Raw genomic sequence first — 17275 nt, forward strand, 5'->3', positions numbered from 1 at the left:
ATTTGTGGTATAACATTTGGGTATTTTCTCTTCTGATAATTTTTTAAAAATCCTCTTTATCGCTCCCCCTTTTTTTGGTTCACAGTGTAAGCCAGCTACATATTTCTTGTATTGTACCTCCTTGATTTTTGTCTTATTACCCTGAACACCAGAGTTATTTGCCAGTACCTTGGAATATTAGCAGGTGCATGTGGTATGGCCCAATACCCATTAAACTGAATTTGTCAGTTCTGTTTTTAGATTTAGATAATTTTACAACTAAAGCTTTGAACTTCAGTTATAGCCTTTGTTGATGTGATATTTTGAGAGAATAAGGTGTTTGTAACATCACAATAAATTTGCACCATTTAGAATTGGTAATTACTAGCATATCTTTTTGTCATTGGCAAGGTTTGAGAATATGTGATATTGGGAGTTTGAACCATAACTTTCCTTTTCATATAAATGTCTTCAGTCATAATCTGTTGATATCTCACACAGTAGATGTTTAATAACTTTGAATTTTGCACATAATTTGATTTTTAAAAATTGTTTATTTTAATCCAAATATACATAATCAGTGATTGTTTCAAATTTCTGTTGTGTTTTGGACAAAATATTTATACATCACTTGTGATATATGTAATATTTCTGTTTCTAAGCATATTATTTTGACTTCGTGGAATGAATTTATAAAATGTCTCATGACACAGGGTTTTCTACGTTTTCTCATTTAGTCCTCTTAACTCTCATCAAATAAATGTTTTAATCACTCTTTGACAGCTGAGGTAACTGAGGCTCAGAAAAGTTAAGTGCGTATGTTTTGGGTACAGCCAGATTTGTGTTCAAATGCTGTTTTAGATTTACTTGCTAGGTAATCCTAAAAATGCTTTCTGTATATTATTTTTTTAATGAATGGAGGAAAAGTGATAGGAAGATATATTATTTGCAAGATACCGTTGAGATGTTTATAGCTATTATAACCCCATTTGACAACTGAAGGATGGAAACTCAAGTTATACCTTGACCAAGGTTATGTTGATGTAACTCCTCAGAACCTTATTGTTGTCCTTTTCTGTAAAATGTGAACACTATTCTCTGGCAGGGATGTTGTGAGAATTAGATGATGGAAATCACCATGCATGGTCTTTGCATTATTGTGTATACTTGGTAAATCATTTCTATTATTTTCCTTTCATGACTGTACCTCCATACTGGTTCTGTTATTAGAGCTAAGGGCCCACCCCCCCCCCCGCCCCAATTATTTGGAGTATGAAAGTCCTTTAAAGTTAAGGTTCTACATGGGATGTGAAATAATATAAAGTGTACAAAGTATGTTCAGATGATATAATTTTAATATTAGCCTAAGCAAAATTTATTGAAAGGTAAACCTACTGTGTCCACAAATTTTTATTTCAAGGTAAAAAATTTTTTCCCCTTATAAACCATTTTGACTTAGCACATTGATCATCTTTACTAGGTTATTATTGAATTGACTAAGTCAAAGTAAATGTTAACTATATAACATGTTTCTGCTGAAGCTGAAATATAAATAACACTTTGACAAATACACTGTGCTTAGGTATTTCCAGTGTTTTCATACCATCAAAATTAATATTAGTTTTTTAGAAATATTTTGTGTTCTTAAATATATTAGTATTGTTAAATTCCATTTGAGGTAGCTTTTGAAAGAGGGTATTGATAATAGTTCAATGTGAACTATTTAAAAAGTTTTACTGATGTATTTCATTCTTAAAATACACATTTTAGTAATAACTTTTTTCCTGCATTTACAAAGCTTTTGGGCTTTCTTTTACCATGTTATATAGAAACCTTCAGTAGACTAGCCAATGTGGCCTAAGACCTTTTTTATTTTAGGATTCTATAATTAGCATTCTTTTTCCAGAGCACTTGAGCCCTTAAATCTAATTAATAAAGTTAATATAATTTTCGGTTATTAGGAAATTCTCTTATAACTCTTAAATCTCTCCTTTGTCCCTGAATGAGTACCTTTATTTTCTAATATTCATTTAATGAAAAAATGATTTTAAAAGATTCCCCCCCCCCCCCACCCCACCTTAAGGGTCCAAAATTAATCAATGACTAATCTAGTGTTAGTACCCAGAGTGCTTCTAAACCAGCACTGTTTCCACTGGTTCCGCTCATTCCACTCATAGGAAAGTAAATGAAACATATATCCACACAAAAACTTGTATACAAATGTTCACAGCAGCATTATTCCTAATAGCCAAAAAGTGGAAACAACCCAGGTGTCCATCCACTGATGGATGAATAAACCAAATGTGGTATAGCCGTACAGTGGAATTTGTTTGATAATAAAAAGTAATGGCATGTACTGATACGTGGTACAACACGGATGAACCTAGAAAACATTAGGCTAAATAAAGGAAGTTAGTCACAGAGTGACATATAATGTATGATTCCATTTATAATCTGTCCAGAATGGGCAAATCTATAGAAAGTAGGTGGGGCAAAATGGAGAGCTGATAGGTATGGAATTTCTTTTAGTGAGGGGGGTATGAAATGTTCTGAAAGTAGATTGTGATGATGGTTGTACACCTGGTGAATAATGTTAAAAAAGAACACTAAATTCTACCTTTTAAGTGGACAAATTGTATGATATGTGAATTATATTATCAAAAAGTTGTTAAAACAAGTCTAAAATATTTTTATAGCAGCCCAGGACTAGGCATCATTGTTGCAGATTGAGGTACAGAAATTAATACTGGTTAACAATCACTGTGGACTAAAAGTCAGTTTTTGCCAAAGCCTATTTTGTAGAACATGTATCCTGAGATGGTGTTATCAGTGCTTCATGGAAAGGGATTCTATGCCCAAATATATATGGGAAATGCTGAGTTAAACAAAATTTAACCAGTATTATTAATGCAGGATTTCTCAGAGCTTATAAAGTGCTCTAAGAAAGGAGATAAAGTGACCAAGCTTGTTTCAAAACCCTTCCCCCTCAATCAGCCTTTTGTTGAATTTAGAACACGCTGTAAACATCTTTTTAAGTTAGCAAGAAAAAATAACACTCCTCGGATATTTACCCTGTAGCACTTTTAATCACAGCAGCTTTGTAAAGTAGATATGTATTATACTATCCCTGTCCCTCCACCCCCTGTTTGCAAATGACGAAACTGAGGCTTAAAGAAGTTGTGGTATCCTGTAAGTAGAAAACTACAGAACCGAGACAGAACCACTCTAATCTCTCAGTCGCCTTGTTTCCCCAAATTTAGTTGGTGTTAAGTATGTTAATTTAAAATGCATGGCCATATATTTTAGAAACAACCCCACTCCAGATGGTTAAAACAGCGGTTCTGGTACTTAACAACCTAAATTTGTTTTCTGTTAATTACATTTATTTATATGTAACCTGTCTGACCTCAGTCATGCCAGGTAAGATCTGCACAAGATGTATTTTTCTTTTCTCTTTTTAGCCATCATATTTTAAACTGAAAGTGCTGCTCGCCTTTCTAATGAACTACATTGAATAATTTTTCCTGCATAATATTTAATTCACTTGAGTTATCATTAGGCTTTTCTAGTTAATGTATGGAGTCATAAATAAAACAATCAAACATTATTCAAGTGCTTTCTCCAAGATTTGAGTTTTATTTTATTTTTAGTTTTTTAGATTTGAATTTTTAGATGCTAAAGGTAGATGCTAGATCATTTTAGATGATCCTGTGAATAGCATTTTTGGATGTAAGTGGTGAGGCCTAGAAAGTCTTTTTATGGGTATTATTGTATCTTCACATGAAAAAAATGTTATTTGTTTAAAAGATGGATTTCCTAAATGTTTCTTCATTTGATATTTTGTTTTTCTGGTATTCTAATCTCCCCTTTATTTCAGACAGTGTAAATACTACTGTCATGAATATAGTTGAAATAAAAAGACTCTGTTGGATGTGTCTTTATTATGTATTCTTATGCTATCTACTTTGTAACAGTATATTCTAATTTTAGAACATTTTAATGAAACAAATTTACTTTTATTTTGCCAGTAGCTATTCATAAGTTAATTGACATTGGTCTCTTTATGGCTTTCCATAAGGCCTTTCTGGAGCAATGCATTCTCAAGTGTTTCCTCACGCTCATTTTGGTAGGTGGCCACAACTAATATCTAGATTTGTGTGGCAATTTGTCTACCTGCTTGTGGAAGCTTCTGCTGGTGTTCTGGATCCCTGCATGTGGAATTAAGTTTTTTCCATGTTTTAAAATGGAGTGGTCATGGATGTGTGGCATTGGGAATATATTATATTTAAAGTTACATGAAAATCTTCTGTGGCGTTTTAATACTGAAAAGCATATTGCTTACCTCCATGGTAACATTAGAATGTTAATGGCTTTCTCAATTATTTTTCTTAAGTTTGAATTCATAGTACTTTGAGTGACACACCTTTTCGATGCACCAAACCATTTTACCACATTATTCCATGGAGTTTGGTTTTGCTTAACTGTATCCAACTTTTGCTTTATACTGCTTTCTTAAAAAGTGATTTGTCAAAGTTATGTCAGTGCATTGTTGTCTGTTCTGAAACCCTCCTGTTTCCCTTGCAGTGTGCTTATTATTCTTTAATTCACTTGCTTCCCAGTGGCTTAGTTCCCCTTTTTTCTTATCAATAATAAAAAGTAATATTTAAAATTGGAAAATCTAATTAGGTTCATTGCGGAGAATTGCACTGTTGTAAAAACTAGGATTATGAGAATTATGTTGGGCAACATCCGTAACATGATTTTTAGTTTTTTTTTTAAATAAAAGATAATTATGTGTAGCACTTTTAGTATTAATTTCTTGTGCCTTAAATCAGCCATCAAGTTGGTAATTTTTTCTTAAAATCAGGAAATTCAGTGAGTTATGTTTTTTGATAGCATCATGCTGAAAATATTTCAGTATGTAATTTCTAGTGTTCTGTATTAAAAGCACCATTATTGGCTCTTATTTCACTTAGGCTTTTCCTACAACATATAGTTGGAAGGTTCCATTTTGAATCTTCACTAGCAAAAAGTAATATACTGTTCTGCTACTATGTGTGTTTATATAAATAATATAATAATATGATAATGTAATAATGTGAATTAGTTCATAAGTAATTCGCAAATGGGGGGAGTGATGGCAGCATACCATGTATATATATAGCTGTAGTTCACACACGCATTTCCCCAACTTGTGAATGAATGCTTTATTCCATCGAGTTATAGTGGCTGGACATGGCAAGCCATGGAGAAGTTATTGGACACAGTGTCATTCACCTTACATTCTTTGTCTCTTGTAAGAATGCTTATTTCACTTTCTGTTCAATTTTTATGTACTCTGCCCCAGTTTCTATAACTCATCAGTCCTAACCTAACCTTCCTTATACCCCTTGTCCAAAGCAGTGCTCTTTCACTTTCCAAAAAAGGAATGGGAGTCCATATGTTTTCAGTTTAATTGTGTTAATGTTTTTATTAGGACCGCCCCCCGCCCCACCCCTTTTTTTTGCCTTGGGTTAGAAAGCTGCATAGGTTTTGAGTGGCCTGCCTGTGACCCCATTTCTCCTGTAAGTTTTATTTATAGTGAATTATTTTGCAGAGGTTTTAAATGTTTTTCCAGGAACACATATATTACATTATAGCAGACAATTCACTGGATACAATTAAATGTTTGACTATTTTACTGCATATAGCAAAACAAAACTTAAAAATGTATATACGAGTATACATGTGAATAGCATGATGATGGACTTTAAAAAGTAGACTGCTGTTTAGACTCTAACTGTATATAATTACTCTGAGAAGTTTTCTTGTGATTTCAAATGATAGCTTTATTAGTTTCATTCTGGTCATTGGTTTCAGGAGAACAAATATAGATTATGTTAAACTGGAGCTAAAACTTACTATTAAGTTTGTTGGGAGTTTTGGAGTTTAAAATACATCATACTGTTTTTAAGGTAAATGATGTCTGTTTCATAACGTTGAGAATGCGTATATATACGAAAACCTACCCTTCGTAAGTGACCAGCCTTTCTTTTCTCCTGCCAGCGGCGACCTTCGGCACGGCATCCATGAGCATGCCTGCGGGGTTTGGGACTCCCACGCCCTACAGTCTCCCCACCAGCTTTAGTGGCAGCTTCCAGCAGCCTGCCTTCCCAGCCCAAGCAGCTTTCCCTCAGCAGACAGCCTTTTCTCAACAGCCCAATGGTAAGATCTAACATTTGGCTAGCTGTAGGTCCACTGCAGGTATCCTTTATGTATCATAATATGAATGTTTGGACAAAAAGACTTACCTAGAGAATGCTGTAGCATTATCTGCTGAATGTTTACTACACAAATATAGAAAAGCCTTTGGTGATTTGGGCCACAGAAAATTGAGTGATTTCGTAGTTTTTGTGACCAGATTATAGGTTTAGGAGAAATCAGGGACTAAAGAGTACCTCTTCTTACTCAGAATCTCCAGTGTCTTTCTTATATCTTCTGTGTTATTAATATGCCTCTTGATTTTAAAAGGAAACTTTATAGACCTAGAGTGTTTTGTTTTGGAGAACTGTTTTTGTTCCATTTTGTGTACGTTTTTTGTTGTTGTTTTGGGGGTTTTTTGGTGACATAAACTCATTTTCTAAATAGGTGACTGTGTTGTGGTTGGAGTTTGTTACTTGTTTTCAGGAAAATTCACTAGAGACCAGTTTTTGTTTTTGGGGTGTTTTTTTGGGGTTTTGTTGTTTTTTGGTGGGGGGGAGCCCATTTCACTCATTTGCTAAAGTTTGAAATACCTGGATCACAGCCCTTCTCAAATAGTCACAAGCTTATCTCTTCATTAAATCCTTTGTCAGCAGTTTACGTAGCTGAGACAAACTGGAATTAACCATTTCTGGAGAGTCCATGTAAGTTCTTTAAGACATGCCAGTGGAAGTTTAACTGCTATTTGAAAGAGCATGAGACTCAACAGTTTAACATTGATTTTTTTTATTATTGTTGCTCTGGTAGGAATTTTTCTGAAACTCATTATGAAGCTTTATAAGCATCAGATTGTCTCAGAGGTATGGTTATAATTGGTGGGTTTTTTTAAACAAGGTGCAGGTTTTGCAGCATTTGGACAAACAAAGCCAGTGGTAACCCCTTTTGGTCAAGTTGCAGCTGCTGGAGTATCTAGTAATCCTTTTATGGTAAGTGAGATGCAATTTTAAGCACTTTCTAAGTTGTTGCATTGTTTTCAAATTGGGAAAAGCAGGATGTGATTCCTCCTAGATGCTCTTTGGTATTCTGCAAGATTATACAGATCCGAGGCAGCCATTGTGCACGATCCCTTTTTAAGAAAACACATTAAAGCGGGGGAAGTGGCGGGCTGGGGGTGTGGTGTGATGAATTGGTTGGGAGATTGGGATTGACATGTACACACTAATATGTATAAAATGGATAACTAATAAGAACCTGCTGTATAAAAAAATAAAATTCAAAAAAATACCCCAGAAAACACATTAATCAGTTGCAAATTAAAGCACTGACAGTTAATAAGCTATTTTAGACATGAAACTTGTCTGCTTTCTAGTCAAAATAATGCTTTATGAGAGGCTGTAGATTTAGTGAACAATGTGAAAAAGGAATCCTGGAGTCAGGTTTGGTTTGAATCATAAATGCATTTTCTTAGGGCCAGGTCCCTTCTTAGAATCTATCATGAGAATTATATGAAATAATGGATATAAATAGGCACAACACAGTGCCTGATACCTATCGCTTTATTACAGTATATTGCTAATAACAGTAATGAATAAATATGATTGCCAGTAATTATGAAATAATTCCTAATCTAAATACTATTTAATTAAATCTAGTTTAATTAAATAACATTAAATATTTTCATATTTTCTCCACACACTCTTATTTATTTATTTTGTCTTATGTTTTCCTTTAGACTGGTGCACCGACAGGACAATTTCCAACAGGAAGCTCATCAACCAATCCTTTCTTATAGCCTTATATAGACACTTTACTGGAACGAACTTTTACATGGTCACATTACATCTCTCCGCCTCTTGCACTGTTGTCTTGTTTCACTGATTTTAGCTTTAAACACAAGAGAAGTCTTTAAAAAGCCTGCATTGTGTATTAAACACCAGGAAATATGTGCAAAACAGAGGGCTCCAGTAACAACTTTTAACCTGTGAATTGGCAAAAAAAGTAGCGGTATCATGTATATTAAAAATTGGCTAATATTAAGTTATTGCAGATACCACATTCATTATGCTGCAGTACTGTACATATTTTTCTTAGAAATTAGTTATTTGTGCATATCAGTATTTGTAACTTTAACACATTGTTATGTGAGAAATGTTACTGGGGAAATAGATCAGCCACTTTTAAGGTGCTGTCATATATCTTGGAATGAATGACCTGAACTCACTTTAACCATTGCTTCTGGAAAGTTACAGAGTCAGAATTGGAAGGTTTTATTCATTCTTGAATTTTTCCTTTCTAAAGAGCTCTTCTATTTATACATGCCTAAATTCTTTAAAAATGTAGAGGGATACCTGTCTGCAGAATAAAGCTGATCATGTTTTGCTACAGTTTGCAGGTGAAAAAAAATAAATACTAGAAAATATGCTATTGTTTTTGTGTTCTTGCTGCAATGCCTTTACCAAAGTGGCCTTAAATATCAGTAGTGAATTGAGAACATCTTGAATTCTTAAATTAGAATTTCAGAAGACTTCTAGTGACTAACTTTTATGTCTAAAAGAGAAAATTTTATAAAAAGGCCATGTAGAAAATTTATTAAAACTGCTATGTTCAGGAATATGTCAGTGGTAAAGCATTTAAATGTAGCTTGTTAGATTCACCGTAATCCTTCTGATTTCTTTGCAACTTCTTAATTTTGTGAAAATTTGTATATATGAAGAATTTGCATGTATGTGTATTTACAAATTTTTTAAAGTATCTTGAATTCTCAGACTGCAAAAGGCTTATTTTAACTATTGATTTTTTTTTTTTTTTTTAAATACTGTCTTTGAATGTATTGGAAGCAGACATGCATTAACTGTGACATGATTGCACCTCAGTTTTCTTTGTTTGGACAAACTGATATTAATAGGACATTTGTTTATGTTCATTTCTAGGGGGAAAGAAACTGGAACCCAGTGTTATCTTAAAGTTATAGAATACTTTGTTTAAAAAGGCAACAATACTAATGTTTAGTTATAACTTTATGTTAATATTCAAATGAACCTGTTTAAATATTTATATAATGCCTCATTCATCCAGCGATAATCTGGCAATCTCATCAAAACAGAACACAACTGAGAAACTTGTAATATTTTTTTTAAAAAAATGCCTTTGAGCAGCCCATATAAGTCACAATGTCTATACAATAGAGCTCATGCATTTGTCTTTATGTGAAGTTTTGATTAATAGATTTCCCAGACCAAAAGAGCATATATTGTCAAAGACCAGTTAGTGTAGGGACAGCCAGCCCAGCTTAGAGGGCATCAGTATATTACATCTTCTTCTGATAATTGTCTATTACTGTGACTCTTTGTCATCAAGAAAAGGTGAGGTTACGTATATAAATATGTGATACATGTTTGAACAATTTTCTTATAATGATTTAAATTGTTTCTAAAGCTTGGTATTAAAAGAGGTGAACATCAGTTTCCTCAAACATTATTTATTCATGTTGAATACCTTTTCGAATGGTGACTACAGGAGTTGTTTTCATACTATATTAAAATCTGTGTAGAGTTCCAGACTTCTTGAAACATTGCTGTCCAGTGCATATCTAGCTGAACGTATGGTTATCTGAACTATTTTGATAAGCAAGAAAATTGGGAAATCTCTGCCCCTTTTCTGAGCAGTATGCCTCTTAGAATTAAATGAATGCTGCAAAGGTCTGGGTGTGTCTTGGTGTATACTTGAAATGTCTGCATTTTTGGGGTGTCCTTCCAGACCCCTTCTCATGGAGGGAATTCTTAAGAAATGTCTTTGAATTCCTGTGTTTTAGATTGTATTGGGTCCCAATCAACTCATGTACAAAGTTATGCTATAAAATTGTAGGCCATTATTCAATTAACCTACCAGGCTTTCCATCTGAGAAACAAGTAAATTAAACAGTTGTTAATAAAATAATTTTAAAGACTATTTTTTTCTGGGTAAATCTTGAGGTTTGTAATTAAGTGGGAACTCTTGTTGACTTTAAATGAAAACTTGTGAAATTGAAATGCTTATTGTAAGAAGTGATCCAGATTTGATGTGGATTAAAATCTTCAGTTAGACTTTCAGATTTGCTTCTGGTTTTGCACAGACCGTCAGAATTGTGTTGAGCACTGAAGAGGAGAAAATACTCAGAGGTGGTAAGGATGAAGACTCGAGTTTCCTGATTTACTAGTTGAATCAGGTCTTCTCTCCTGTGTTTGCTGAGGAAAGAAAATTTTCTTTTCTTTTAGGGTGACAAACTTCATTGATAAGTTTAAAGGCATATTTTTCTCTCATTTTTGTGAAAATAGAGATTAGGTAATCACTTTCTTCTGTCGAATAATTCTTTCTGTAAATGTGAAGAAGCACATCGGTGCTTTCTTTACTTGTGACTTGCCCTGCTCCCAGTACACGTCCTCGTTGGTACAGTTCCTGTCAATTGGTAAAATGGAAGCAGTAACTAACTGGCTGCTTTCCTGTCACAGTACCAAGACTTCTGAAACAGTTTGGTCGCAGGACTATTATTAACTCTTAAGTTATTGAAGATCCCCAAAGAGCTTTTGTTTATGTAACTTATATCGCTCAGAATTTGTTGTATTAGAAATTAATACTGAGATATTTTAAAAACATGTTTATTCATTTAAATATAATGATAATAAACCCATTACATGTTAACATAAATACCCTTTTTGATGACAAATTACTGTTTTCCACAAATGTTATTTAGAAGACCATTGTTTTACATTTTGCACATCTGTTTAATAACTGGCCTAATAGAAGCAGTGGGATTCTCATACTACTTCTGCATGACAGTTCTTTTTATGTGACATGGCATGTGGGCACTGGAAAACTCCACTGTGCACTTGTGGAACCATGAGTGAAACAGACATATAACATTTTAGTATTATGAAAATAGTTTTGACCTTGCGTTTTGGGAGGACCCTCAAGGGTCCTGAGACCACACTACACTTTACGTTTATATTTTCTGGAACAACAGTGTTTAGTTTCAGGGTAAATATACTACTCCCTGAACTTCTAAGTGTTTTTGTTGGCTTGGTGGGGAGAATTGAAATTTCATTTGAAATTGTAAACTTTTTAAACACTGTTTTCTGGGTTTTCTTTTTTATTTGACCGTATTTCAATAATGATGAAATTAGTGAATAGCTCCTTTTTAAAAGGGATATTACAAGTTCTGACTCCTGGTTATGAGTGTTTATTTAGGAATTTTTACTATTCTGACCACTTTGAAATTGTTTTGGGGGAGTATCAAATAGCTATTTAAAAATTGAAACACCTTGCTAAAGAAAGTTCAAAACGAAGAATAATTTCTTCTCTCTCCTATGCTTATAGTTAACAAAGAATTTTAGCTTTGTTTGTGTCTGTGTGTGTGTGTGTGTGTGTGTGTGTGTGTGTGTGTGTGTGTGTATATATATGTATATACATAAAATGAAAGTTGGATTTCTCTAACAGAAATCACTACCCTCCAGGAAGTCGGCTACAATTAAAGGAATGTGTTTACTTCTTAAGAAGGAGGTTTGCTATGGTTTTATCCCCCAGTGTTTTTTTTATACCTTGTCCATTTTTAGAGAGAGCACTTGTTGCTTCTCGTTGAAACAGAATGTTTTAAAATTCTTTTGAAGACAGAGTGACTTTGTAAAAGGTAACTTACGGTACATAGGCACCACAGAAAGCTCTGGCTCTGTTGCTGCTGCTGCTGGAACACACCGCAGAACACGCTGCCGTCCTCAGGCCGGCCTGTGCCTTCCCTCTGGGGCCTCCTTGTCCATACATTTGTGCTCCTCTGCTGAACTCATGTTCAGAATGACTCACCTCATGTTTGACCTCCACTTGTAGTCTCAGGCTTACATCAGAAAATTAATCTCTAGGGGAGTTTATAAAGATATATTTCTTCAAAAATAATGACTTGAAAAGAACCTGGTGGTGGTATTACAGTGTGTGGCTTATTAAGCTCTTTCAGTGTATCAGAAACTTGCTAAATGCGTTTCGTGTATTATCTCATACAGTCCTTAAAGTGGACTCATACTTTAAGGATGAAAGAAGCAAGGCACAGGCTAATGACAGAACTTTTGCTCTGGGGAGCAAATATAATATTGTTGGATTAAAATGCTGTCTACATTTATGTGTGAGTCAATTTTTTACAAAATCTTAGGAAATTCTGAGAGAATTGCTTTCTATATCCTATATACCTAATTAAACTTAATTATTTTTAATTTGGGTTCTCTTCATAATTTGCTGATATCAGTATGGTTTATTCTCTAGGGTTTTATTTAAACTTCACAAGTAAATTAATGGGATAATTAGTGGATCAGGTTTTAAACTAAAGAGACATCTGAAGTATCACAGGGACTCCTATTTTGTGAAACATTTCAACTTTATTGATAAAGTCTGTGCCCTAGACAGTAAAATTTACTTTTGAAAGGATGCTGTTACTAACATTTGTGTTACATTAGCCTGTTGTATTGAATTTATCTTCATTAGTTAAAATTTTTTCTTTGTATATTTTAAAACGTCATTCATTAAAATTTTTATGTAGTATATTTGAACACATGAAAATATGACCAAGATGTACTGGTCATATATTGTGGTGGTGAATGCTTTTCTCTTATGAAAAAGTGCCCTGTTTTGTAGTGTTTACTGACATTGTGGTTATAAATACTCTCACCATGGCTGATTTCACCTTCCAATCTGATATCATTAAATTTGGTGTTAGAAAGAGACACACACCAGTTTTTCTTTGCAGGCCAGCTCCAGCACACAGCACTGATGTGTAATCCCACAACCCAGTTCATTAAATATACTGGTTATTTGGTGATTGTATCCAATATTTGAAGAACCTTTTGTTTTATGTTGTTAATCCAGAAAATATTTGAACACTAGTTTACTTCTAGAAGTGTACTGGGCACTGAAGTATTTAATCTGGAAAGACCCAAGTATTGTGAATTCTGGTTTTAAAAAGTCCAGTTATTGTGCTAATGTAGAGGTTGCACATTCATGGCATATACTCTGAATTCTGTCTGCAGTTGGGTTTTGTTTGACCATCACAGTGTTTTAAAAACTCCGATTTTATATAGTTTGAAGGGTATTCACACTCTCAAGGTGGCCACTAGCCTACCACTCACAGTGTTCTGAGCCTCAAACGTTCAAATGTGTTTTAAGGCCTTTGAATTGGCAAATCCTGAGTAGACATAAAAGGGCTCTTCTTATGCCACCTCTTAGCTGTTCTAATTTTGGAGTCAGTCCTGTAGGATTTGAATTTATGATGATATTTTCTGGTGAAGACTCTTGCCAAAAATGTATTTTTCTTTCAAACTTGATAACCTCTATGTATTTTGCTTATTTTATGCCAATGGATAAAAACTCAATATATATTTACCTATATTTTTGAAATCTGTGCTTTTGTCCAACTCACAGGGCTGTAGAGTTTAATGAAAACAGTGCACTGATTCAGGCTTTTGTAACAAGGAAAAGTGATCCTAGATAAAATTGGCGATTCAGATGTCCATTGATTAATTTTTTAATTACAGTTTAGGCAATGAGAGTTAAAACTTAAACTAAATTCTCAACATTTCCCTCAATCTTGAGTGGAGGGACAGAGAAAGCAAACACCCCAAGGAGCCTTCTAATTTTGACTAAATGACCATTAAGTAAAAGGCAGCAGAGGATTGCGAATTGATGTTATACAGTGTTTCATAGAATGCTGTGGGTACAATCAGGTTTTTTAAAGACTTTAAAGGTTTTTTTATATGTTACCATAGAATAATACATGTTTTTGATGTTTAAAAAGTATGCAGTATACAAAGTGAAAAAGTATGCCTCCTTCCTGGGACTTGATTCCCACATCCCAGAGAAATACAGTTTCTTGTGTTTTTATATAGTCTTTCAGAAATGTTAACATTTATTTTATATACCTCTTTCTCTAAATGCCTCTTACTGTCCTCCCTATTTTAAATGTATGGTTTTATAACTTGGTTCTCTTTGTTTAACTTGGTTATTTTTCCATATATTTCGATGTTCTCGAAATCCATGTTGGCCTAGCTTGGTTTTAAGACAGTATTTTTTGTAATTGGATTTTAGTTACTCTACTACCTATTGAAATTTAAAAGGCAAATAGTGAACTAGTTTTAGTTTTTCACACCCCTAATCTTATTTCCTGGTAGTAGTCACCATTATTTTTTCTATATCCGTCTCAGTTATTCTATCATTTTTGTTGTTTAAATTATTTTCATTAATCATCACCAGAACCCAGAAGAAAATTTACTTTCCTTAGAATCAGTAATTCCACCACCACTCCCACCACTCTTCCCTCCCCTCCCACCAGGGGGAAACTAATATTTATTTTAGTCTCACTTATTTAATGAGGAAAGATTCAAATTCTTACTTTTTTCTTAAGTAGTATGCTAATGGTTGTTTTTGTTTTTTTTTAACTGAACTTTAGGATTGGGACTCTGGAAAGTACTAAACCAGAGTCAAGTTTCCTGTGTTTCAGTCTTAAATTCTGCCGTTAACTGGCATTCAAGCAGGTAAGTTAGATGCCAGTTCCCCAGCTTTAAAGTGAGATCTCTTCCAAATGGTAAAACATGGTAGAACGTCAGTCGTTTGGTATACATGTTTAGAGAACAGTTAAGCTTTGGAGTTTGGAATGAGACATTTCAGAATAACAGCTGTTCGGTTGAACATAAGAAACTTGTGTTTTTGTAGGTTGAAAGTACCAGGTATCAACAACATCATATAGTTTAATGTTATGGCCACTATTTGTTAATTACCAACTTAGTGAGGTGCACCTCATATAATTGATATCATTTAATGGCCACAACAACTTCCAGGCAGTATTTGTCACAAAATTGGCATTTAGGTGTCTACTTCGCCGAGATTATACAGCTGTTTAGTAAGTGGCAGGACTAGAAGTCTACCTGACTTTAAGATTCATCCTCTCATATTGTATTCCCCCCCTTGAAGCTCTTAGTTCCAGCAGTTTTAATAAGAAGAGTGTGAGTTTAAAAAAAAAAAAAAAAAGAACTTTCACAAACATTTAATGGAACTCAAACTCAGCGTTCTTATCCCCAACGATCTAGTTTTGTTTTTTTTCTCTCCGTATTTGCTTTTTGCCCATATGAAATTTTGCATTGTGATCATAGCTGGTTAATTTTTAATATTGTACTTTTCCCAGATAATTTTCTTCCGAATTGGAACTACATTTATTATTTTTCCTGATTGTAAAAATAATATATGCTCACTGTAAAGAATCTGAAAATACAGAAAATTATTTTTTAAAAAACTATAATCCTGTGCAGGTATATTGTAAGTACTTCTGGATTTTGTTCCATGTATAAGTGAATATAAAGACTTCTTCCAGAATGGAATTATGCTATGCTTACTACTTTGTAACATTTTCCTCAGTATATCATGGGTTTCTTTCAATTTCAAATGTAGATCTGTATTCTCTTACAGTGATGTTTCATCCCTATGATAAACATTTAGATTGTTTCCAATTTTTCAACATCAGAAATTTTACCTATACTTCTGCACACTTGGGGTTTGGCCTCGTGCTTCTTAGAAATGGAATTGCTGAGTGAAGAGTGTACATCTTAAGAACTTGGGTACGTCTCAGATATTTTCTGTATTGCTATGTAGTCTTCATGGTCATTTAACATTTTTCATAGTTTAATGTTAAGTGAGTACCTTGCTGTATATAACCTTTCATTTGTGTTATTTCTTGGAATAAATTCTGAAAAAAAAATCACACTGATGGCTTATAAGGATTAACATTTTATCCTCTCAACTAAATTACTGTTTAAAGGGATTATTTTAATATTTATAAATACGAAAAAGACATGTGGGCCATTCTTTCTTCAATCTCCAGTTGTCAGAGGGAATTCCTTTTAATGATTGCTAATTTAAGGCATATGAAATAATGCCTTTATTTATTGGTGGGGTTGATTTTACCATAGTTTACTAGTTGAATTTTCTCATTTATGAATTGTTCTAAAAGTTAACTTGGAACTATTAATTGGATCACCTAAATCTGTATTTTTATTTATTACATTGTATATCGTTATGAAATTACAGAGGCACAATCAAGGACTTTTCTATTGTTAATAATGTCATTTAACTTTCAGGCTGAATAACGTCATCTGTAATGGAATTTCAAATCTAGAAATTTCCTCTTAGTTCCATAATTTTTTTCCCCTTTAAACTAGTTAGAGAAGGATGAATGTATTCAGATACTTTAGTTGAACTGATCATTATTCAGGCTCAGAAGCTCATCTTTTCTCCCTACCCTGTAGTTGCGACACATAGCAACCTAGAAATGGCTATTGGTGGGGGCCTGGCGAGGCAGGGTATTAGTTTCACTACGATGTGTCTGGATATGGGTGTTTATTTTTATTTTGTGCTTGGAATTTGATGTGCTTCTTGAATCTGGATCGCTCTTTTTACCAGTTCTGCAAGTTTCTTGACTGTTCTATCTTCAAATGTTATCTCTGCAGTATGCTCTTCTTAAAAACCTTTAAGGTTTTTAAGAGAATTTTTGATGAGGGAACTAAGTAAAATTTTGTGGAATCATAGAATTTCAAACATTTTAATGCTTATGGTTATAAATAACAGTTCAGACTAAATTTCTATAAGGCTATCACCGAAGAATACTGTAAACTTATAGAATACAGTAGTTAACGATTTTAGAACCGTACAGTTCCTTTCAAGCCTTATTGTTCTTTTCATTTACTAAATATATTTGAGTAGCTCCCTCAGAGAAGAGAGGAATTACCAGGCTTTCCAGATAAGATGTCCAGTATCCTAAACTGGGAATTTTATTTTTTATTTATTTATTTATTTATTTATTTATTTATTTATTTAGTGATATGCGGGCCTCTCACTGTTGTGGCCTCTCCCGTTGCAGAGCACAGGCTCCGGACTCGCAGGCTCAGCGGCCATGGCTCACGGGCCTAGCCGCTCCGCGGCATGTGGGATCTTCCCGGACCGGGGCACGAACCCATGTCCCCTGCATCGGCAGGCGGACTCTCAACCACTGTGCCACCAGGGAAGCCCCTAAACTGGAAATTTTAGGTTAGAGGACCTTGCAAATCCTAGTGCGCCA

At 34.0% G+C, this 17275-nt stretch overlaps 1 protein-coding gene across 6 annotated transcripts in view; it reads left to right on the forward strand.

Moving 5' to 3' along the window:
- Positions 1–16809, forward strand: part of AGFG1 (ArfGAP with FG repeats 1) — a 79621-nt gene extending 62812 nt beyond the window's left edge. For 4 of the 6 annotated variants that reach the window (XM_079924523.1, XM_079924519.1, XM_079924522.1 and 1 more), the window contains 3 exons: positions 6025–6183; positions 7054–7145; positions 7892–16809. In XM_079924523.1, coding sequence (XP_079780649.1) covers positions 6025–6183; positions 7054–7145; positions 7892–7951 — 311 coding nt within the window. In that variant the 3' untranslated portion in view covers positions 7952–16809. The remainder of the gene's footprint in view (positions 1–6024; positions 6184–7053; positions 7146–7891) is intronic. The other 2 variants (XM_079924524.1, XM_079924520.1) reach the window with 1 other exon arrangement.
- Positions 16810–17275: the final 466 nt, after the last annotated feature.

This window comes from Stenella coeruleoalba, assembly GCF_951394435.1.
Source record: "Stenella coeruleoalba genome assembly, chromosome: 6".
Taxonomy (NCBI): Eukaryota; Metazoa; Chordata; class Mammalia; order Artiodactyla; family Delphinidae; genus Stenella; species Stenella coeruleoalba.